Source organism: Ranitomeya imitator, chromosome 1, assembly GCF_032444005.1.
Source record: "Ranitomeya imitator isolate aRanImi1 chromosome 1, aRanImi1.pri, whole genome shotgun sequence".
Lineage (NCBI taxonomy): Eukaryota > Metazoa > Chordata > Amphibia > Anura > Dendrobatidae > Ranitomeya > Ranitomeya imitator.
The window spans coordinates 126,907,882-126,932,284 of NC_091282.1; the positions used below are offsets into that span (position 1 = coordinate 126,907,882).

General features: G+C 43.5%; 1 protein-coding gene across 1 annotated transcript in view; it reads right to left on the reverse strand.

Moving 5' to 3' along the window:
- Positions 1–24,403, reverse strand: part of FCHO2 (FCH and mu domain containing endocytic adaptor 2) — a 146,240-nt gene that overhangs the window by 24,133 nt on the left and 97,704 nt on the right. Inside the window, exons 9-14 of the mRNA XM_069750592.1 lie at positions 15,751–15,795; positions 15,573–15,645; positions 14,586–14,610; positions 8,159–8,216; positions 3,973–4,151; positions 293–304 (exon numbers count right to left, since the gene is read on the reverse strand). Coding sequence (XP_069606693.1) covers positions 293–304; positions 3,973–4,151; positions 8,159–8,216; positions 14,586–14,610; positions 15,573–15,645; positions 15,751–15,795 — 392 coding nt within the window. The remainder of the gene's footprint in view (positions 1–292; positions 305–3,972; positions 4,152–8,158; positions 8,217–14,585; positions 14,611–15,572; positions 15,646–15,750; positions 15,796–24,403) is intronic.

Genomic DNA, 24,403 nt, shown 5'->3' on the forward strand with positions numbered 1-24,403 from the left:
ATCAGCAGAAAGCTTACCAACTAGATAGAGGTCTTGTTGACATGGAGCTTTTCTACAATTCGGAAACTAGTAACTGGGCCCAATATCAAAGAAGAGGGATGCTTTGCATATGCCGAAAAAAACAAGGCAAAACAGTCTGTACACTAAAATCTACAGGTAATTCTGAATGTACGGTATCTTTATTAGACCTTAATTCATAGAAATCTATAAAAATACAAAAAATATATGAAAAAAAGAGATAAAGCAAATTAAAGTTAGAATAACTGTGGGCATTTCTTTAGTGCATACTCACCGGACTTTGTCGCTGTGATCGATATTATAGGGGGAAAAAAGCAAATTACTTGTTAGTTTTTAATAGCAAATTATATATTTTGCATAATTAAATGAAGATTTTAGTAGGCAGCTGGTAGGAATTAGTTTCATGGCAAATTACTGAATACTTTTGTAAGGATATCTGTAAGGTTATCTCCAGTTCAGCTGTTAAACATTAGGAGCCTCTGGTATAAAACCCATCCCTTTTCCCATAAATAGAAGGTCGGTCTCCTGTGAGAATAATCAGATACATCCATCTTCCAGTCTGTTACCACTGATGTGACAAAGTTAGATGGGCCCTTGGACAAGCGAAATGCTGACCCCCCAGTCATCCACTTAGCCTTATACTGCGTGTAAATGTATTACTATATGCACAAAGGGGTTTGGTTTTTTTGTGGTTAAAAACAAGACATTTTTTAGGGTAAACTGATTCAGGAGTAGTTTTGGGGGAATTTTTCATTTCTTTATGATGTTTTGATGAGTTTTTTATTTTTGCAACCCTGTGATTGGACAGTGCCTGATTTAGGTCAGATTCCACCAGGCACTTTTAAAAAAAAAAATCTGAAGAGGGAAAAAAAAAAATGCTCAAAAAAAAAAAAAAAAAGATATGAAACATATCAACCTCAAAGTGGTTTAACAATAGATATGAATAGGAAGATTCTGTGGAGCATTTCTGAAGTGAACCTCAGAGTATATGCCATGCCTAAATCCATGGCACTTCCAAACATTACATAAATCAAAAAGATAGACGGGAAGCTATATGCTAGAAAATTACATGAATATTTTTATTGATACAATATTAAAAAAATTCAACGTAAAACCAGTTAGTATGGGGACAGCAATATGAAAAAAAAAAAACACCCAAAAAAGGTACAAATTACAGGTGAATCATCAACCTTTAAGAATGGAGCTGCTATTAGAATTGGAGTGAAGATTAAATATTTTTAAGTTTGTGGATGCACACTCCCTTGGAAAAAGCTTAAACGCAAAACGCGCGTCAGGGGTGTCACAGTCATTTAAAGGTACAGTACTCACTATCTTTACTTCCATCCCTAAGGCTTCCTATCCCTGTTCCTTACTATCATGCCCCCTTTTTTTGCTGTATACACCACAATTAGGCACTAATTGAAAACTTTTTCATACTTTTTCAGTGGCTGAATCACGTGGAGGCAGTTACCATTATAGGGATTGACAATGGAATGTATCTAAGATTTTTGGAAGCTTCATTGCTCCACAAATTTATAAATATTTAATCTTCACTCCAATTCTAATAGCAGCTCCATTCTTAAAGGTGATGATTCACCTGTAATTTGTGTACCTTTTTTTGGCGTTTTTTTTTTTTGCATATTGCTGTCCCCATACTAACTGATTTTATGTTTAATCTTTTAATACTGTATCAATAAAAATTTTCATGTAATTTTATGGCATATAGCTTCCCGTCTATTTTTTTGATTTACATTTCTGAAGTGAACCTGCTCCAAAAATTCCAAAGAAACTTCATGTGCCCATATTATCAGAGGGTGTACACAACCACTTTAAGGCTGTGTGCACACGTTCCGGATTTTTTATGTTTTCGCGCTATAAAAACGCTTAAAATACGCATACATCCCATCATTTAGAATGCATTCGGCAATTTTTGTGCGTATGTTGCGTTTTTTTCCGCGAAAAAAACGCAGTATGTTCATTAATTTTGTGGATTTTTTGTGGATTTTCCACTATATTATTGTATTGGGAACCTCTGGGGAAAAAGCAAAAAAATCCGCAAAAAAAAAAAAAAAAATAACCACGCAAAAACCGCAAGAAACACGCAGAAAAAAACACATGCGGATTTCTTGCAGAAAATGTCCGGTTTTGTTCAGGAAATTTCTGCATGAAATCCCGACGTGTGCACATAGCCTTAGGGTATGTTCACACGTTCCTGATTTCCATCCTTTTTTTTTCAGGACTGTTTTTTAAAAAACTGCAGCTCTTGGCAGAAAACGCAGGTCCTTTTTTTGTCCTTTTTTGATGCGTTTTTTGATCCTTTTTTTTATGCAGTTTTCTATGCAGAGTCTGTGTGTTTTCTAGGAAGTTTTTTTAGGGTTAAAATGGCTGAAAATACCCTAACCCTAAACCTAACCCTATTCTAACCTTAGTGGAAAAAAAAAAAAATTTCTTAATTTTTTTTATTGTCCCTACCTATGGGGGTGACAAAGGGGGGGGGTGTCATTTACTATTTTTTTTATTTTGATCACTGAGATAGATTATATCTCAGTGATCAAAATGCACTTTGGAACGAATCTGCCGGCCGGCAGATTCGGCGGGCGCACTGCGCATGCGCCCGCCATTTTGCAAGATGGCGGCGCCCAGGGAGAAGACGACCGGACGGACACCGGGTAAGTATAAGGGGGGGAGATTAGGGCACGGGGGGGGGGGGGCATCGGAGCACTGGGGGGAGGGGCATCGGAGCACGGGGCGGTGGGATTGGAGCACGGGGGGGCGGGATCGGAGCACGGGGGGGCAGCCACACTCCGCCCACGCACTTCCGCCCGCTCCCCCGCACTTCCTGCTGCAGCGGTTCTGCACCACAAACCGCAGTAAAACCCGCAGATATTTTTTTCATCTGCGGGTTTTACTGCGGGTTTGACCTCACAATGGAGGTCAATGGGTGCAGAACCGCTGCGGCTCCGAAAAAAGAAGTGACATGGTACTTCTTTTTTCCCGCAGCTATTCAGCGCGGCTTTTTTTTTATTTTCCGCATTGTGGGCACAGCAGTTCCTGTTTTCCATAGGGTACAATGTAATGTACCCTGCATGGAAAACAGCTGCGGACCCGCAGCGGGAAAATCGCGGCAATTCTGCATGAAAAAAAGGATCGTGTGAACATGGCCTTACATGTCGCATAGCTTTTGAAGCAGGAGACATTGGCAGTGTTTCTTCCACTTTGCAGTCCTTTATCTTGTCATCACAGCGTTACATTTTCTATATAATATAGTGGCAGTTTCCAAGCAGAAGTCGCCTGAAGAATGGTCCGGTCACCACTTTTAGCCACTTCTTGGCTTTTGAACCCTGAAGCGGTTAAAGACTGAATATACACACAGCACGTCGTTTTGACATTGATGTGCAGATATTCATGGTTTTCAATGTTTGAGTAATTTTTCAGGTCGGATCCGGCTGAAAAAAACTGTGTGCACATACCCTAAACAAAGGGATGCAACAGGCAGAGTAATAAGAGGAGATACTCCAGAATAGTTACATTATGGGGAGTATAATCAATCACTAAAGAGCGATGTATAGCCATTACCTGGTTTCTGTCGTCTGTTGCACAAAGGCTTCCATTTTATAAAGTTTGTGTAGCACAATACGATTTTATTTACTGGATGCAAAATGCACTTTCATACAGACAAAATAAAAGACATACTGGAGCCCATATACCAGCCCACTGGAGGTGAAAAAGCCCCCCTATGCTAGCGTTTGAAGGATTGGTGGAGAAATGGATACTTTTGCAATATGTATCGAAAGCTTTCCCAGCACATACAGTGCTGAAATGCAATGTGAATACAACCTGACGACATTTTTCACTTTCTACTCTATCTGTACTCATGGCTGAAGACTTCTCAGCACGTCTACAGGAGGTGCGTCACAACAAATACAGTGATTTGGGGGAGTCACAATTACTCACAGAAGGTGCCGGGGAGAGGGAGATATTCCCGATGGACATCTTCAGCTCATCAAGAGAGGCCACGTTGTGATGAGGTCCATTGTTAGGCTGTACAGGTTTGATCTCCACGTGAAATTTCTTGGGTCCATCATCGCCTGAGTCGGAGTCACTTGATGAGTAAAAGTGATTTTCTTTGGTATGTGTGAAGTTGTTAAAGAATTAGTTATTTCAGGGAGATCTGTTATAGAAAACATGATTATGATATGGAAACCAAGTAAAGACATACCGCATAATTACATTATTGGTCCTCTTTATCCACCATACTGTAACTATACTGATTATGTAGTCTATCTGCTTAGCTACCAAAGCCACCACATATTAGATGCTAGCATACAAATATAAATCTGCACAATAACAGCATAATAATAATAATAATAATTTTTATTTATATAGCGCCAACATATTCCGCAGCACTTTACAATTACCGTAAGCGGGGACATGTACAGACAATAAATTCTGTACAAGTTAAGACCACTTAAACAGTGACATTAGGGGTGAGGTCCCTGCTCGCAAGCTTACAATCTACAAGGAAATGGGGGGACACAATAGGTGAAAAGTGCTTGTTATTTCAGGTCTGGCAATTATAATAAATAGGGATTTTCATATGAAGCTGCATGATCCGGTCATCAGCCCGTGTGTTTAAGTGCAATAGTCAAGCATCAAGTGCAGTTATCATGTGCATGGAGGGTGTGGAGACAGAAGAATAGTAGGGTGCAGATTCACATGCAGATAATATTTGGAAGGAGGGAACAGGACAAAGTTAGTTTACTGAGTAGTTGATGTGGTAGGCTTGTTTGAAGAGATGGGTTTTTAAAGCGCGCTTGAATAGGTCGGGGCTAGGTGTCAGTCTGATCGTCTGGGGAAGTGCATTCCAGAGAGCTGGCGCAGCACGAGAGAAGTCTTGGAGACGGAGGTGCGAGGTTCGGATTACGGGGGATGTTAGTCTTAGGTCATTTGTAGAACGGAGGGCACGTGTAGGGCGATAGACGGAGATGAGAGAGGAGATATAAGGCGGTGCAGAACTGTGGAGAGCTTTGTGGGTGAGAGAGATGAGTTTATACTGGACCCTGTAGCGAATGGGTAGCCAGTGTAATGACTGGCACAAGATGGAGGCATCGGTGAAGCGGCTGGACAGAAATATGACCCTGGCTGCAGCATTCAAGATGGATTGGAGAGGAGAAAGTTTGGAAAGAGGGAGACCGATCAGAAGAGAGTTGCAGTAGTCCAGACGGGAATGAATAAGAGCGACAGTAAGAGTCTTAGCAGTTTCAAAGGTGAGAAAAGGTCGGATTCTGGAGATGTTTTTAAGATGCAGGTGACAAGAGCGAGTGAGTGATCGGATATAGGGAGTAAAGGAAAGTTCGGTGTCGAATATGACCCCAAGACAGCGGGCATGCTGCTTGGGAGTTATGGTTGAACCCTCCAGGGTAATTTCGATGTTGGGTAGAGTGAGGTTAGTAGAAGGGAGAAACACAAGTAGTTCAGTTTTGGAGAGATTTAGTTTCAGATAGAGGGAGGACATGATGTTAGAGACAGCAGACAATCCTTGGTATTTTGAATTAGGGTAGGGGTGATGTTGGGGGAAGAAGTGTAATTGGGTGTCGTCAGCATAGAGATGATACTGTAACCGAAATCTGCTGATTGTTTGTCCAATAGGGGCCGTGTAAAGAGAGAAAAGGAGGGGGCCTAGGATTGAGCCTTGCATCAATAACAAACAATAAAATCTCATACACTTTAAATAACGGTCTGTCATAAAATGGACAGCAGCCATCTCTCCCTTAGGCTGGTTTCACATTTGCGTTTTTTTGGGTACGTTTTTGCGGTAAAAAACGCAAAAAACCGCATGGTGAAAAAACGCATGTAAACGCGTGCAAACGCTGCGTTTTTTTGACACATGCGTTTTTACGTGGTGAAAAAAACGCGGCGTTTTGACGCGTTTACATGCGTTTTTTCATGCGTTTGCATTTTTTAAACGCATGCTGAGAAATGTGTGACAGCTGCCAATCATCAAAATAAAGTAAAAAACCCCACTATAAACAGAAATAGTTAGGGTTAGGGGTAGGGTTAGGGATCATAACCCTAACCCTAAAGGGATCCTAACCCTAACCCTACCGCTAACCCTACCTCTAACCCTAAGGGATCCTAACCCTAACCCTACCCCTAACCCTACCCCTAAAGGGATTAGGGTTAGGGGTAGGGTTAGGATCCCTTAGGGTTAGGGGTAGGGTTATGGTTAGGATCCCTTAGGGTTAAGGTTAGGGGTAGGGTTAGGGGTAGGGTTAGGATCCCTTAGGGTTAGGGTTAGGGGTAGGATCCCTTTATCACCTTTATGTTGGGGGGTGGCATATCAGTGTGTTTTCTGTTTTTTTAATATAAAAACGCATGCGTTTTTAACGCAAAAAAACGCATGCACAAAAAAACGCATGCGTCCCCATTGACTCCAATGTATTTTTTTACCCCAAAAAACGCATGAAAACGCATGCGGTTTTTTTGGTCCAAAAAACGGCTCTCAAAAATACTACAAGTTGCATTTCTGAAAATGAACACTTGCAGTAAAAAAACGCATGCGTTGCAAAACGCAACCAAACGCGTACAAACAAAAACGCATGCGTTTTCAATGATAAGTATAGGGAAAAAAAACGCATGCGTTTTTTTGAAAAAAAAACGCTGCAGACAAAAATGTAAGTGTGAAACCACCCTTAGGGTACCGTCACACAGTGGCACTTTGGTCGCTAGGACGGCACGATCCGTGACGTTCCAGCGATATCCTTACGATCTCGCTGTGTCTGACACGCTACTGCGATCAGGGACCCCGCTGAGAATCGTACGTCGTAGCAGATCGTTTGAAACTTTATTTCGTCGCTGGACCTCCCACTGACATCGCTGAATCGGCGTGTGTGATGCCGATTCAGTGATGTCTTCACTGGTAACCAGGGTAAACATCGGGTTACTAAGCGCAGGGCCGCGCTTAGTAACCCGATATTTACCCTGGTTATCAGTGTAAATGTAAAAAAAAAAAAAAACACTACATGCTTACATTCCCGGTGTCTGGTCATGTCCCTCGCCTTCAGCTTCCCGCACTGACTGGTGAGCGCCGGCCAGCCGTAAAGTACAGCGGTGATGTCACCGCTCTGCTTTCCGGCTGATCGGCGCTCACTGTCAGTGCAGAGAAGCACAGCGCCGAGGGACGCGACAGGAATGTAAGTATGTAGTGTTTTTTTTTTTTACGTTTACGCTGGTAACCAGGGTAAACATCGGGTTACTAAGCGCGGCCCTGCGCTTAGTAACCCGATGTTTACCCTGGTTACCGGGGACTTCGGGATCGTTGGTCGCTGGAGAGCTGTCTGTGTGACAGCTCTCCAGCGACGCTGCAGCGATCGACATCGTTGTCGTATCGCTGCAGCGTCGTTTTAGTGTGACGGTACCCTTACACTGCAGCGCTTGCTCTGCCAAGTGTTTATGTGTTTTCTACAAGAGATCAGTCGTCAGACACCATTGGAGGTGTTTTATCTCCGAAATGAGAAATGTCAAATCCTTACCTCCCCCGATAGATGAGGTCAGGACCCTGCATACACATAACACTGTCAGCTGAACCACTCAATATCAGCAGGTTTGGATGACATTAATGTTTATAGGGGCCTTAATACTTAATGGGGGTTGTCAGACCTTAGAGTGACTGCAGACTTGTACCTTATGTGACTGCAGACTTGTGAATCCTCATACTGTGAGCACTGTAAGAATTCCCCCAATTTCTCCATAATCCATCTTTACGCGCTGCCAAACCCTTTTAGACGACTTATGCTGGACAGAAGAATAAGTTGGAAGATTTGTCTTTCATGTATTATGGTATAATTTCCATCGACACAATGACACTTGGAAGTTTCTGTCATCCGAATCAAAACAACTGGATCATCTTTCGTCACTTAGAAATACCAAATCTGGTGATTAAAGAGGACGTGATGAAGCGGCTGCAGAGGCCGAGTTTCCCCAGAAAGGTGATCCTACATTGCCTATGTGTGTTCTGTGTTAGGTATGGGGATCCGGATGAATATTTGTCCTGCTTTTAGGGGGTGTAACTAAGATTTACATCATCTGCCTCCACACACAATGCAGCAATAGTAAGTGACTATGAGTAGGAAAAGGATATAATTCAGGTTTTCTTCAGGCTTTATGCTGTATCCTTCTTCATCAACAACAGGGAGGTTCTGGAAAATTAAAAATTACTTAATGCAAAATAATTACCTGTCCCTGACATACTAATACTAAAACATGAAAATTTCTGACAGTACACAGCGGTGGGCACAGCAGTCATTAAAAAAAATAAAGCTTATCCTGGAATGAGACCCCCTAGGTGTGAATCATGCCTATGTGGACTACGAAGGCTAAAAGGTGGCAACAAACTTTAAAACCATAGTTTGTCGCAAGTGGAACATTACTGCAGTGTGACTATGTCTGCTGTGTAGCCAAACTAATGCCGGTCACATAGAAGAAAGGTTGGACTTTTTCAGATCATCCAATAATCCGGTGTGTATGACAGATCTCCGCAGACTCTCCGCGGAGATCAGACTGTGAGGAAGGGAGATTGGAAATGATGGGGATAAGCTGCAGGAACAAGTGTCACGTAGTAGCTTATTCCTCGCTTTCTATGGATACTTGCGAATTAGCCGTTGGCTGAATTCTAGATGTGGCCAGGCTGATAGACTCCTACCTAAATAGACTGAATGTGGTCAGAAATTCAAAGGGCCCTTAAAGTATTGGTATAAGGGTGTGCATATTAATACAACCACATTCGTTTTACTTACTCAGGGTGGCAGTACAGCCTTTTGCAGTTATTACCTGAGGAATAACAATTGAGGTTGGAGAGCTTCTTTTAGGGCACAGCCAGGCCGGGTGTCTGCCCTTCACATAAATATATATATGTAGAGTACAATTGGGTATACAGATCAGATTTCTATATTAATGTAGAATAGTTCTCTTTTCAGGAGTTGCATATTATTTATAGCTAGTAATAGGGACAGGCTTATAATCACCACCATTATTGGCATTACAAGGAACCCGTCATGTTGAAAATATCAGATCGGGAGGCCAGATGCTATAGAGTAAGAGGAGCGGATTAGATTGTTTTACATTTTTGTAGGAAAAGTTTCTGTAAAACGTGGATTTCATGAATTGAAAACAGTGGTGTTTATATAGAGGCGTCCAGTGGGCGATCCTACTAGTGAATAAATGACTAGTGCATGCAAACATAGCTGTCAATCACTAGCAGACCCGCCTACTGGACTCATGCTAACAAACAAGGGGGCTTTCAATAAAAGGAATCCATGGTGCTCTAATGATAATCATACTAATATCCCTCTGCGCAGCTTCTCCAGTCCACATATACGACATGTACAACTTGACAGGTTCCCTTTAAACAGCGATCATCAGCACTAATGCAATGAAATGTAGGAACAAATTACTAACATATCCTTCTGGATTAATGTATTTTTCCCCTAAGTTGCTGCATTGCCACACAACACGCGATGATGTGAGAAGGGGAACGTCAGTGACACGGCTTTTGCAAGTTCTTGCACGGAAGACTGATATGTTTCCAGTTCAATGTGTCTCATAAATTATTAACCCCAAGTACCAAAACAAGCAAGTCAGAAAGTAAACATTGTAAGTCAAACCAAATTAAGGGCCGCTTCACCGGTTTCACCTTGCAGCTATGGAGGATCGGCAGTTCATTAGTAATGTGACTAGCGCCAGTTACAGAAGCTCCGAGGAACCTCACTCTTCACCTAGTGCCCCCGAGACGCAGGGTGCACAGTGTCCGAGCGCTCCACCGGTCACTGCAGCTGCCGGCCTGCTAGCATGGCCGACACTTCTTACATATCATGGGGGTAAATTATGGACATTGGGGGCACCATTGTGGGGGTGTTTCCAAAGACTTAATGCATTAGATAATAAGACGCATCTATCCCCCTTCATGCCATGATCACACTGGGATGAGAAATCGCTCCAAAGGTGTGTTACACAGGGCCTGCGAGGGTTGTCTAAGGCTAGGGTCACACGACCGTCTCCGCCATCTGAAAAATCGGTCCAATTATTCTGCTCACAGAGTGGGATCCATTTCTCCATCTTCTCTAATTTGTCAGTCTGTGAAAATCGGACGACACTATGCACCAGAATGGCTTCCGATTATCAGAGGTAAATCGGACATGCTGCAATTTTTTTCCTCGGACCACTCGGAAAAAAATCGGGCATGTGCACAGCACCATAGAATAACATGGGAATGAGTGCTATCCATCAAAACAACATATGTCACTGTCCAATATTTACGGCCATGTGCACGAGTCCCAACATCTGTCACCCACTGACCTATGACATCTGTTTAAAGGAAAAGTCATGAAATCCTATTGAAACGCTCAGACAACTCTGTGGCATCCATCGTAGATAGACTTCCATTAGAAAAAAGAAGGAAAAAAAGGAGGATGGGGTTTGACAATAGCATGTATGTCAGGAGCCATCTTGACATATGATGCTAAAATTAAAGCACAAACATACAGTAGTGTGAACAAAGGCGAAGTATCAGTTGTACCCAAATGTCTGCAGGTCTTCGCAGAGTTACCGCAAGCCACGCCAAAGGGTCAAATGTAGAAATTCTATATATCAGAATCGATTACTTGTCTAATTACACCAACCTAATGGCATGTCCACCTCAGCCAAGTGTGTAGTGCAAGGCAACCAAGGCATGTTCTTGTAAGAGGTCAGTGCAGACGACCCCTACTGACTGATCAGCTGGGAGAGGTGCCCGCCATATACCAGTACATAGGGATATTCACTCCGCCAACCACTACAATAACAACCAGTCCCCATACCCTCATAACAAGGGACAAGAGGCCATCACAGCAGAGAAATCATTGATCAATACAACACATTATTAGAAGTCATTGTGCAGACATGTTGTAGTTAAATCACAGCCGTCAGATCTGCCCACCCAAGGTGCATGCCTCCCTGACTAATGGATCACTGCAAAAGAATTTACTAGTGAGCACAACTTACTTCTACACGTTCTTAGTAGAAAAAGTAACTAATCTACTACTGGTCGTCAATCATACATGATAAACCGTACTGTTTGGGGTTGAAAATTTACAAGACAAGAAGGAGTGAGCCAGAATGTGCCCGATTCCACTGCGGCATGGTGGCAGAATGATGGAAGTTATTAAAGCATCACTCCGGCATTTCATTTTATCTCTCCGCTGGAGTGTTGCTTAAGGCTATGTGCCCACACTGCGGAATGTAGTGCGGATTTTTCCGCACTGATTTTTGTAAATCCGCACTGCGGATTTACCGCAGATATTGTGCGGATTCCACCTGCGGATTCCTATTATGGAGCAGGTGTAAACCTCTGCGGAATCCGCACAAAGAATTGACATGCTGTGGAATAAACAACGCAGCATTTCCGCGCGTTTTTTTCCACATCATGTGCACTGTGGATTTTGTTTTCCATAGGTTTACATGGTACTGTAAACTCATGGAAACCTGCTACAAATCTGCAGTGGCCAATGCGCAGCGTGAGCACATAGCCGCAAATCCCAGTCCTCTGCCCCCGGGCTGATACTCACCTACCGGTGTCCGCTCCTGCAGTTTGTGACCTGCCGGCTGCTCCCGTGTTTCATGTTGAGAGCCAGAGATCACTAGTCAGTAAGTCTAGGACAGTCTCGGTCTGGTCTCGTAGACTTGCAATGACAGCTTGTGATGTAGATTCCGAGTGTCGGCCACTTAGAAGCTGCGTTTACAAGATGGCGCCGCACTAATGGACCGTTGCCGGAAAACAGTGAAGATGTCAAAGGGTGAGTATAAGACTGGGGGCAGAGGACTTATGTTAAAAGTACGTCTCCAGCGGTGAAAAAGAAAACGCTGGAGTGGCGCTTTAAAGAGGAACTTTCATTACATTTTTTATTTGAAACTGTATATATCTCTTCAAGAGATTGCAATTTTTTTTCCAATGATGTTTCAAGAGAATCGGTCAACAGGTTTTTGCTATTTAATCTGATAGCAGCATGATGTAGAGAGAGAGGCCCTGATATCAGGGATGTGTCACTTACTGGGCTGTGTGCTGCAGTTTCAACACACTTAACATTTTATCAGGAGATTATCACTACAGGACTAGGTGTTGTGTGCATGGCAGCCCAACCAGTCTGTTTAACTACTGTGTATCTAATGCAGAGGAAACATGGATTATTATATCAAAACTACACCAAGTAGCCCAGTAAGTGACATCACTGGAATCAGGTTCTCTGCTTTGACATTATGCTGCTCTCAGATTACATAACATAAACTTCCTGACAGATACTCTTTAACAGAGATTCTTCTCCGGGGGAGTTTACTATTTCTCTTTATGACACTGCTCAATACTAAGGCAGCATTATACAAAGGGATCAAAAAGCAAAAGCCTACAGAGAATGTCAAAGCAGGCAATCCTAAAAGTCAATATCGACTCTTATAATAATAATCTTTATTTTTATAATAATCTTTATTTTTATATAGCGCTAACATATTACACAGCGCTTTACAGTTTGCACACATTTTCATCGCAGTCCCCATTGGGGCTCACAGTCTAAATTCCCTATCAGTATGTCTTTGGAATGTGGGAGGAAACCGGAGTACCCGGAGGAAACCCACGCAAACACGGAGAGAACATACAAACTCTTTGCAGATGTTGTCCTTAGTGGGGCTTGAACCCAGGACTCCAGCGCTGCAAGGCTGCTGTGCTATCCACTGTGCCACCGTGCTGACTCTTTAACGAGCCTGGTCACAAGACTTTTGTTTTGCTTTGGCTTTTATTATCCCAAGTCATGCGACAAGGCTCGTTAAAGGGTCGACATTGACTGTTAGGATTGCTACTTCCTACAGGTGGCGCTAGAGTTCTAGTCCTCTGCATATCAACTCCAGCCCTCACGGTCCCACAACAGATCGGGTTTCCAGGATTTCCTTAGTATTGCACAGGTACTGTAATTATTTGGAAGGCATCCGACATTGCCACAGGTTCTCAAGAAACTTCTCTAGATCATTTCTTAGACTTTTTCTGATTGTAAAAACACCAGAGCCTCATCAGTGAGTAAATATCCCCCCAACTCTTAAACACCACCCCAGAATCTGTATACAAAGATCACAAAAAGCCTCTGCAGCAGCAGCAGATCCCACAATGGAGCACACAATACCCCCCAGAGGAACCAAATACCACGGTGCATGGAGAACAGCTCCTCCCTCAGCAAATCCTACATCTGGGCTACTATACAATAATGCCCACGGCTAATCACACCACATTGCTCACTGCTCCTCCTAAAAGCCGGGGAAGCCATAGTCAAGACATGGTCTATTTGGGCAAATTCTCTGAATGAATGGATGGCCAATCCTCTAAATAGCCACTATGTATTACTACATCTGTCATATATGGCAGTCATAACAACTTATAGGTGTTACAGAAGCTGCCCCTGCCACGATCATCAGGCCGCCACTCCAGCTCTATTTTTAAAAGAGGTTAAGAGGTTGTAGAGAGGAACTCTTAAGTCTTCCACCTAGTCTAAAACACAGGGTAGATTGTAGCTACAAGAACACCAGCGCCCCCAACCCCTCCCGCAGTGCTTCCTTCAGTACCATAATGATGATATGTATTCTTTTTAGGTTGTAAACACATAACATTAAAGAGGATCGCTCATCAGGTTTTTTCACTACCTAATCTGAGAGCAGCATAATGCAGAAACAGAGACCCTGATTCCATCGATGTATCACGCACTGGGCTGCTTGCTGTCGTTTTGATCGAATTACTGGTGAGATTATCACTAAGGGATTAGTAAACCTGCTGCCATGTAGTCCTCCATATTCATGAGCTCTGTGTAACCCTGCTCCCACTACTGATTGCAGCTTTCTGCCTATGCACAGTGTATGCAGAAAGCTGCCAATGAGTGGTGTGGCGGGGTTTTACAGAGCTCAGCAATCAGAGAACAGAGAGATATGCAGCAGGTCCAGTAAAACAAGCACACTGAGCAATACATCAGTGGAATCAGGGTCTCTGCCCCTACATCATGCTGCTCTCAGATGGGATAGTTGACACCGATATTACTTCCGTAATGTGACTTGGGTTCAGACAGTGCTGCTTCCTAGTCTCTTCTAGTACGTGATGTAAATTGAGTGGACAAAAACCACAGCTTTTAAACTGCTTTTCTGAAATATTTTTCTTTCATGTGGATTTTACTACAAATAAGAGATTATTTATCAACATGAAATCATGATGAAAGAGAGGAAAAGGGAGGAAAGCTAAAATGATCAGAAGGTAGTCCTTCTATATCTATATGTATAGGTGACTGGATAACTAAAGTACTAAATCAATTAATAAATTATCATATGATTAACCAATTACATACCAGGAATCCAACGTTAACTCTTGCAACTGGAAAAGTCTAATCTGACCCCCAGCCGATAATGTACATCTGCAATCAATGCTCTATTTGTGTCTGTGCGTTTAGTTAAAGACACAGGAAATTACATGTCATATAAGAAAGAAGAAAAAAAAAGTGTGAGCTACTTACAATGGAATCGGCATCAGCATTCTCCCTGCAGATGAGAAAGATTCAGGTTAGTGGTGGGGGCCACATGGTCCTATCCTCCCACCCTTCACAACCATCACTGCTCAATAGCTATACATTACATCTCCGTTCCCCAGCACATTGGACGATTAAGGCTGCGGACACTTACAATGGATACATGATTTTTACATTTACTATATACTACATTGCACAAGTTTAAGACTGCAATCTCAATTAATTCACTCATCAGAACTCGCAGTAACCAGTTTACAGCCTGCTCCTAGTTTCATACCTTTTTCTTGAGGCCTCGACTATCTCAGAAATACAAGCTGGAAGAGAGGTCGATGTCCAAAACCACTAATACCATGATAACAACCTTAAATAACTTTACATGGTATCAAATTAATAAAGGAATTAATCAATGGAGATCCCTGTTTACAAGAACTTGCAATCTATTAGGGAAAGTATCAAAATACTCGATCACATGTCAGCATATCTCCATCTATGCACTGCTTTCCTATTCTACAACCCATGAGGCTTCTCCTCTACTTCTTCACCTTGTGCTGACACTTACTAATGTGATCCTCTCCCTCTATTCTCTGTTACTAAACAGATGGTGTGATCTGCCCTCCCTGAAACATTGGATGCTTCTCTCCCTCTCCATACTCTGACTTGCCACGTACAAATCTCCTCCTGCTCTCTTTTCAGATTGAGAAAAGGAAGAAGAGTGTAAAATTTGTCATAAACTTTAAAACACTGAAAGGAGTCCATCTTTGCAACCTGCTATCCTATATGTCCATGATGAGATGCACTAAAACAACTAGGAGTAGCCATTAAATGGTGCTGAAGCAGCAGGAGGAGCCCAAGGTGATAAATACTTCTCTATATTCTGAGAAGAGAAGGTAGAGGTAAAAGAGCATCTATTTGTGCTCCTGCTGATGTTCTATTACTATACGCTCTGGTAATGATACCAACCCAATTAATACTTACACAGACTCAGTATCATCGTTTTTCCTCTTTTTAGTTGGAAGCCCAAAAGTCTTTCTCTTCTTCTGTTTTACCCCTGAAACATAAAATATTAACTTTAGATAATTAAATTAATTGCACTTTGCTTCCAGAGCAATAAAGGAACCCTTCCGGTAGCCCAATATTACACGTGAGAACGCACCTTCTACAGCAACAGCTGCATTGCACTCCTCAAATTCAATGGGACCTAGGCAGAAAAAAAAAAAAAGTTTTATTAAAAATATTTCCAACTAATATGATGTAGATTAATAGAATAGCTCAAAACGTATCAAGAATCACAAGCAGATAATGAGTATGTCACCGTGTTACCCCTGCCCCCCAATAACCTGCCTAACAGCACTGGTATACTATTGTGGGTAGTGGAAGGAGATCTGTAGGGAAAGACGCTAAATCAATTTGTCAGTAATGACCAGAGATGTTCGCCATGTTTAGCGTTTGGGAAAAAAAAACTTGATTATGTTGAGAATAATTTAACCTCATTTCTGCCATTTGTAGCCACGGCGATGCGGACATGATGCACGCTGCGTCAGCGCCCCCTAGTGCACATCAACATGTTTGACATGATTGTACGAAGGCAAATGAAAGGGACAAAATACTTAAAAGAAGAGCGGTGTGCTATAAATATGAGATTTTATTATATATCCATCACATAGATAATAAATCTGCACGCTCATGCTAAAGGAGCAAGAATCTTTGGGCAATTAGTGGTCCAATTACATGCAAATTATAAGACCAGAAGAAATGTGTTCTATCTTCCCAACACCAGAAACTCAAGGTATTAGTATGTCTGCAGGGTAAGAGCCCTTTACACTAGCTGATATTTTGAACACCGATTATGGACTCATGTATATATGTCGGCAATCACCATAGAACAAGTAAAACACCAGTTTGTTGCATGAACAGATTGTATTTGCTGGGATTAAAGTAATTGCTATCAGCAGCACATTGTCCTGTGTAAACAGGAGCTTTGTTGCCAATGGTGATTTTCTATGTGCACAGAACAATCGTCTTAACAGTTGTCAGGTGTGAGTAGAATCGTGGTCGGCCTGTCCAAATAGACCAGTAAGTCACCACTGATCGGTGGTTGTTTAATGGGCGCAGTCATCTCCGGTAAATGTGCCCTTAGAGATGGAGGCAGGGAGCGTCCGGCTGGTCAGAGCCAGAGGCTTCTCCAGTGGGTCCAGGATCTGATACAACGGACAAAAAACAACCTCACTTGGCGCAGTCCTGATGTACTGAGCCACCTAGTAGACTTTATAGAAGATATGACACTATGTCCCAGATCATCAAGACCGCAGTGGTTTACGCCAGTCTTGATTAGGTGGTGTGCCGGAGTAAGAGGCGCACAACTCTTAATGAACGAAGCATGGCATGTGCCCCACAAATCTTACACCAGTCACAACTGGTCATGAATTAGACGAGCGCTCCATGCCTCCCCTCTCCTACGAGTTCCACCGAATGAGCGTTTTGCTGGCTCATCAGGCGATTGGCAGCCTGTTTCCATTATGTGGCGAATTATCAACGTTTCAATGCCAGTATGTGCGTAAATCACTACAAAAAGTCACAACATTTCTGCAGCACTTGGAATATTGCAAAAGAAACCTTTGGTGTTTTCAGGTCAATCTGAAGCAGTGCCACCCAAATGGACGGGAGCAGGGCGCGGTGGGGCTCCAGCGAGCTCTTCACTTAGTCTGCTGTCCCCACACCAGTCTCCATGACTCAGCTCCTACGTGATGTAGGAAATCCAGGAAGGACAAGGCTAAATCCTAGCTCCGCAGAGTGTGATCAGAGGCGCCTGCTTAGCTATGTCTACAGCCAGGTCCTGGGCCCATTTTTGTCAGTCTGCTGGGGGATGATGAACCGCAGGTGAGTGACTAGAAAATGCTAGCTAAATCTGGGAAAAAGAAAAGACCTTTATTCCCCTAAAATAAATCTCAAACTGGAAAGATCAAGGTATTATTAATCTCATGGCTACAACTATAGATAATTCCTTAATTTCCTTTCAAGAAATATAACTTAAATATAACCTACTAGCTAGAGAAATTGATAATTGGCTACTTAGGAACCATTATTTAAAAAAAGGAAGGATATTTACTTAAAACAAGCATTAGCAATCACTGTCCTAAACTAATACAATCTACCCAACGTTTAATGACTATATATGCCTTAGTAATAATACTCAAGCCTCTAAAAAAGAATTACGATTTACATTTTTGGTATTATATGCCACACAAACTGAACATTTTTTAGTGATGAGTGAACGTGCTGGGATAAGGTGTTATCAGACATGCTCGCGTGCCAATAATGATCAAATAATACGTTCGAGTCGCTGTGACTGCATGTCTCACGGCTGTTCGACAGACACAACGCATGCAAGGATTGAACAGCTGCAAGACAAGCAGCCACGGGGACTCAAGCACAGTTTCTGAGCACGCCCAAGTCATTATTAGGACACGAGCATGCTCTGATGACACCCTATCCCAGCACGCTTGCTCGTCACTAATCCTTTTCCCTTCACAAACCCTTTTTTTCTGGAGGGATTATGGGGAATTTGGAAGTTTGACCCAGATTTTTTGGAGACGGCAAGTGAACCATCAGAGCTAGTCCATCTGGTAGGTGCCCTGACACCGTCCTACATGGCTGCAGCTAAGAATGAACGTAAACCCCCTCATGGCAATGCTGAGGATGCAAAAGTGCAGGGTAGACCCATGCGTGGGCAGTTACCTCTCACACACCCCATAGGCACCTTCTGCAAACCTTAATTATGTCAGCATCAAGTTCCTTTCCTTAGTCTTGTCTTATGCAAGTTCCTTCATCCACAAGCTGAATTACTGGATGATGGCATCATGTAATGTCACCCTATGCGGTTACAATAGATAACCCCTGACCTACGCTGTAGTTCTTCAAAATAAGGCACTGACATGTGCAAACGAAGAATCTTCTCTTAGAAAAAGCCGGCTGACAACAGAGCAACGTACAACAACCAAGAAATAGACGGGAGAGTGAAAAACGAAGAATCCGAGCCTCACTTGAAGACTTTGTCCCCTTTCTATGCCCGAGCAGCTACCATAAAGGAAAGGCGGGCTGCTCCAGCGTTTCCCATACAGTAAGAGGAAGCCTTATTTTCGCGGAGGCTCTTCCCATGCCAGTGAGTGGCGAGGCTTTGCGTGTCTGGCACGGGGCCAGTTGACAGCCCAGCTGGATATCAGTGCACACTGTGACCCCCCTCCTGCAGCGTGTCACTTCGGGATCGTTTCCGCAGTAGAAAGTTTATTCAACCTCTCTCTGGAAATTCAGTGGACCGGCCATCATTCTGCTATTTAATCAGAGGGGGACATTTTATTTTTCTGACAGCACTAAAGCCAGAGAGCAATTCCTAATGAACAGCTTGATACAAGCTGAATCGCAAATGTTTTAGCCTCAATTAATTCTGCTGTCAAAACAAATGACTGCTCTTAGCTCTGCGATGTTAGCGCTGGGTCAGTAAGGGTCGCGCCTGGGACTACACAATCAAGCTATTTTTCAGGATTTTCATAAGAACTTACCAGAGCAACGACGGACTTAAAATGCCATATAGACTAACACTACATCTGCATTCCCATATTTGTTATGAACAGGTAATTCAGAACCACAATGGACCTTGAAGTTCAGAGCACACAAAGTGACCTGACAATTACCAAAAACATAGGACAAGCTCTGAGACATGGAAACTCTGCTGACCGCAATCCCTAATCCTAACACACCACACTAGAGGTAGCCGTGGATTGCGCCTAACGCTCCCTATGCAACTCGGCACAGCCTGAGAAACTAACTAGCCCTGAAGATAGAAAAATAAGCCTACCTTGCCTCAGAGAAAATTCCCCAAAGGAAAAGGCAGCCCCCCACATATAATGACTGTGAGTAAAGATGAAATACAAACACAGAGATGAAATAGATTTAGCAAAGTGAGGCCCGACTTACTGAATAGACCGAGGATAGGAAAGATAGCTTTGCGGTCAACACAAAAACCTACAAACAACCACGCAGAGGGGCAAAAAGACCCTCCGCACCGACTAACGGTACTGAGGTGCTCCCTCTGCGTCTCAGAGCTTCCAGCAAGCAAGAAAAACGAATATAGCAAGCTGGACAGAAAATATAGCAAACAAAAATAACACAAGCAGAACTTAGCTTATGCAGGATAGAGAGGCCACAGGAACGATCCAGGAGAAAGCAAGACCAATACTAGAACATTGACTGGAGGCCAGGATCAAAGCACCAGGTGGAGTTAAATAGAGCAGCACCTAACGACTTAACCTCATCACCTGAGGAAGGAAACTCAGAAGCCGCAGTACCACTCTCATCCACCAAAGGAAGCATATAGACAGAACCAGCCGCAGTACCACTCACGACCACAGGAGGGAGCTTGGCCACAGAATTCACAACACATATTAAAGGGAATCTGTCAGTAGGATCGTCCCTCCTAAGCCGTCCATATGGGCATGTAGGTGCTAGGGAGCTGAACAAAGCGATACCCTGATATCTGCGATCCGATGTCTTATTCCTGAGAAATCCACATTTTCTCATATGTAAATGAGTTGTTACGATCTACGGGATGGACCTAGATCTCCCTGAGAATCTGCCTCCGGAGCTTATTTTACATAAAAAGGGTGCCACCAGTGTGAGACATAATGACTGACAGTCTGCTCTCCTGATTTACATGTTTCTGTGGACAAAGACAACAGATAGCAGATATTAAGGTGCCTTAGGGTACCGTCACACAGTGGCATTTTGATCGCTACGACGGCACGATCCGTGACGCTCCAGCATCGTAACAATATCGCTCCAGCGTCGTAGACTGCGGTCACACTTTGCAATGTACGACGCTGGAGCGATAATTTCATGACGTATGTGCGATGTAGAAGCTGTTGGTTACTATGCGCACATTGTATACAATATCGTGCACACCTTTGTTACACCATGCGATCATGCCGCCACAGCGGGACACTAGACGACGAAAGAAAGTTTCAAACGATCTGCTACAACGTACGATTCTCAGCGGGGTCCCTGATCGCAGGAGCGTGTCAGACACAGCGAGATCGCTGGAACGTCACGGATATATCGCTGGAACGTCACAAATCGTGCCGTCGTAGCGATCAAAATGCCACTGTGTGATGGTACCCTTAGACGGCTAAGGAGGGACGATCCTACTGACAGATGCCCTTTAACTACTGGGAAGCCGCATCCACTCAATTAGGACAGAGCAAGCAAGACTTCCGAGGACACACACACCATACATGGCAAAGCAACCCATAAGTGACAAGTCTACCCTATATACACCCACTAGTCAGTGTATTCCTAGTAACAGTAACAAGCAGGGCTTCTATATATAATCATGCCCCATTACCACAGCTGTAGTGCAGTACAGAACATTTCCTCTATATGGTGCAGTAAGGTTCTCTACAGACAGATCTCATTCTGGAAAGTGTAACTTCCCACGAGTGGAATGATGAAACGCTCCATGGATAAAACAAGAGTGGAATGAAAAAGTATATATCCTCCTACAGGCGTACAATTACCCAGAATATTCCATAACTCATGAAAAAGCCGGGCTAGAATATAGATTTCAGGAGCGAGAGAAATTGGACATTTCTACAATTAAAGAACGACAAAGGACCTTGGAGATTATGGGTTTATGTATTATTTTGGAAGACACTGACCTCTAACCAGCACCTATCAGGACCCACAGATGCTGGATTAAATACATTTTTTTCTGGTTTAGGAATTTGTAATAATTTAATATCTACATTTAAGATATTTTTTTCTAGGTTTCGTGCTTACAGCAATTCATTGTGCGGTAAAACGGTCCTACTAACATGACCTGATTTGTGCTGCCATGTTCTTAGATCCATTGATGGAGCTGCATGAGGGCTGGCGTTTTGCATGGCGAGCTGACGTTTATATTGATACCATTTTGGGATACATACAATGTTTTGATAGCAGTTTTTCACACGAAAAAACAACCTGCTATAGTATTTTGATTTTTTTGTGTTTACTCTATAGGTAAATTAACGTTCTATTTTCATAAGATTGGACTTTTCCCAGACATGGCAAAACCAAATGTTAATTTTTTCTGACTTTATTTTTGCATTGGGAAAAGTGGAGTCATTTAAACTTATTTATATTTCTTTAAACTTTTTTTTTATTTAATTTTGCTTGGAACCATTTCTACTGAAACCAGTTTAAAATGTTGCACTACATACTGCGGTATTGCAATATAGGGTAGAACTGAAGGTGGCGAGCCTTTAATAAGCCTCCGGCTGCCTTGGAAACATGCAATCAACTCTTGTAAGTAATGGTAGGGGAGACTGCGCTGGAACAGTCGAGTCCCTATATCGCACCACTTAAATTTCGTTGTCAGAGAATGACAGTGGTGACACCTGAAAAAATGCTATTAGCCTACAGATACAGGGTTATTCTGCAGGTTCACAGCATCATTATGCAGAGCCAGGGTCCGTTAGGGTTGAGGGCATGATTACAGCCGCCGCTCTGTATACTTAGAGTGGTGACTGAACCCGTGGCGGCGAGGCCCACATGACAAACCACGTCCCCGGCCCTGACTGACAGCCAGCCTCAATATTGAGCCAGTATCAGTCAAGGTCGAGGATGCGGTTTTAGTTACAGGGGCAGCGCCAGCGCAAGTTCAGTCACAGGAGAAGCGCCAGCGCTGGTTCAGTTATGGGGGCAGCGCCAGTTCAGTCATGGGGGCAGCACCAGTTCAGTTATGGGGGCAGCGCCAGTTCAGTTATGGGGGCAGCGCCAGCGCTAGTTCAGTCACGGCAGAAGCGGCAGTGCTGGTTCAGTTATGGGGGCAGCGCCAGTTCAGTCATGGGGGCAGCACCAGTTCAGTCATGGGGGCAGCACCAGTTCAGTCATGGGGGCAGCACCAGTTCAGTCATGGGGGCAGCGCCAGCGCTAGTTCAGTCACGGCAGAAGCGCCAGCGCTGGTTCAGTTATGGGGGCAGAGCCAGTTCAGTTATGGGGGCAGCGCCAGCACTAGTTCAGTCACGGCAGAAGCGGCAGTGCTGGTTCAGTTATGGGGGCAGCGCCAGTTCAGTCATGGGGGCAGCGTCAGCGCTGGTTCAGTCGCGGCAGAAGAGCCTGCGCTGGTTCAGTTATGGGGGCAGCGCCAGTTCAGTCATGGGGGCAGCACCGGTTCAGTTATGGGGGCAGCGCCAACACTGGTTCAGTCACAGAGGCAGCACCAGCGCTGGTATAGTAACCGCTCTGAGAATACAGAGAGGCGGCTGTAACTATGCCCCAGGTATTAGGGCCGACTGGCTGTCAGTCAGGGTCAGGGGTGCAGTTACAGCCACCGTTTGGTATACTCAGATCGGTGACTGTACCAACGCCTCCTCCGCCCATATGAATGAAATGGGAACGCTGACGAGTAGAATAATGTTCATTATTTCCTCACAGCATTTGGCTACGTGCAGGTGCCAGCCAGCATAATAACGCTATTAATCTGCAGATTAACCACATATCTGCAGGTGAATAGCATTTTTCTGGTGACAGGTTCCCTTCAAGTAATTAAACAGCAGTGATCAGAGGCTGATGCCGGCTGTGCCACCTTCAAGTTAGCATAAATGCCAAAAATGTAATCAATAATTAATTAGCCCTTAAGCCAAAACCCTTTTCAGCCAAGCTAGGTTCCCATGGTGAGTGAGTAGCACAAAGTCTAAACCACATAATAAACATGGTGCATTGCATCTTTAGATGCAAATTACACCAGAATTTGGACACACAGATTAGTAAATCAGCCCCATTGTGCAGCGCACTGATCTACAACTAGACGGTGGGTAACAAACTGACATGAGTAACCGTCTATGTCCCTGCAAAGTATCCTGTCTGGAAGCTGTGTAAGCTTTCTAATCTTTAAGGGGCTGTCCTGAGTTCATAGATAGCTAAAATTGCAAAGTTCTTGTTAAAAACAATCAGCTTTACAATTAACCCTTATTAAAAAGTGTCTTTGTGCTCAAGAACAGGTGGATTTTAATGTTATACTAATGCTTTTTATCTTGTTACAGGCTATCCCGCAGTCCCAGAGTGGCCGCTTACCTAGGCAGGGCGCACACATGCAGGCATCACAACTTGTTTGACCAGTTTCAGTTGCCCTAGGCTTTTATCATTCTGCGGAGGCAAAGATACCTCTGCCAGCAGCCTGGGAGACAGGACAGTTCAGACTGGTAGCACAACCAGGCCGAACATCTAAACTGTCAATTTTCAGGAGAACATCAACCCCAACATAGCAGGAAGCTATGAGTGGTGAGGTCCTGAAGTTGTAATTTAAGAAAATCTCTTGAACCCCACTCCAGCCTTTGTTTCTTTTTTCACCCCCTTTGTTAAGGATCACGCATGTAATTGTAATGCATGTACGTACATACTCACCAGTCGGCATTTTCACCTATTTTCATGCCTGCCCTGGTCACTCCGGCACCACGTTATGGCTTTTGTAAACCACCGGATCAATGTGCGTTAAGAAATTCACTTTTCTCAATACGTGTCTATGGGACTCAGAAACAAGATACAAAGACTCGTCCTGAACTCCCTTAAACTTGCATTGAGAAAATTTTAAAAAGTGACCTCCGCTTCCCACAACAACTAATGTGTGATTTGGTAGGTCACTTGGTGGCGGAGCAGGGCTAAACACGGAGGAAGACAGCTGCCAGCAAGTATGTGACTACATGCATTATACCCACACACATGATCCCCAACAAATGAATAACAAACACTGGAGCGGTGCTCGATAGAGGACCATT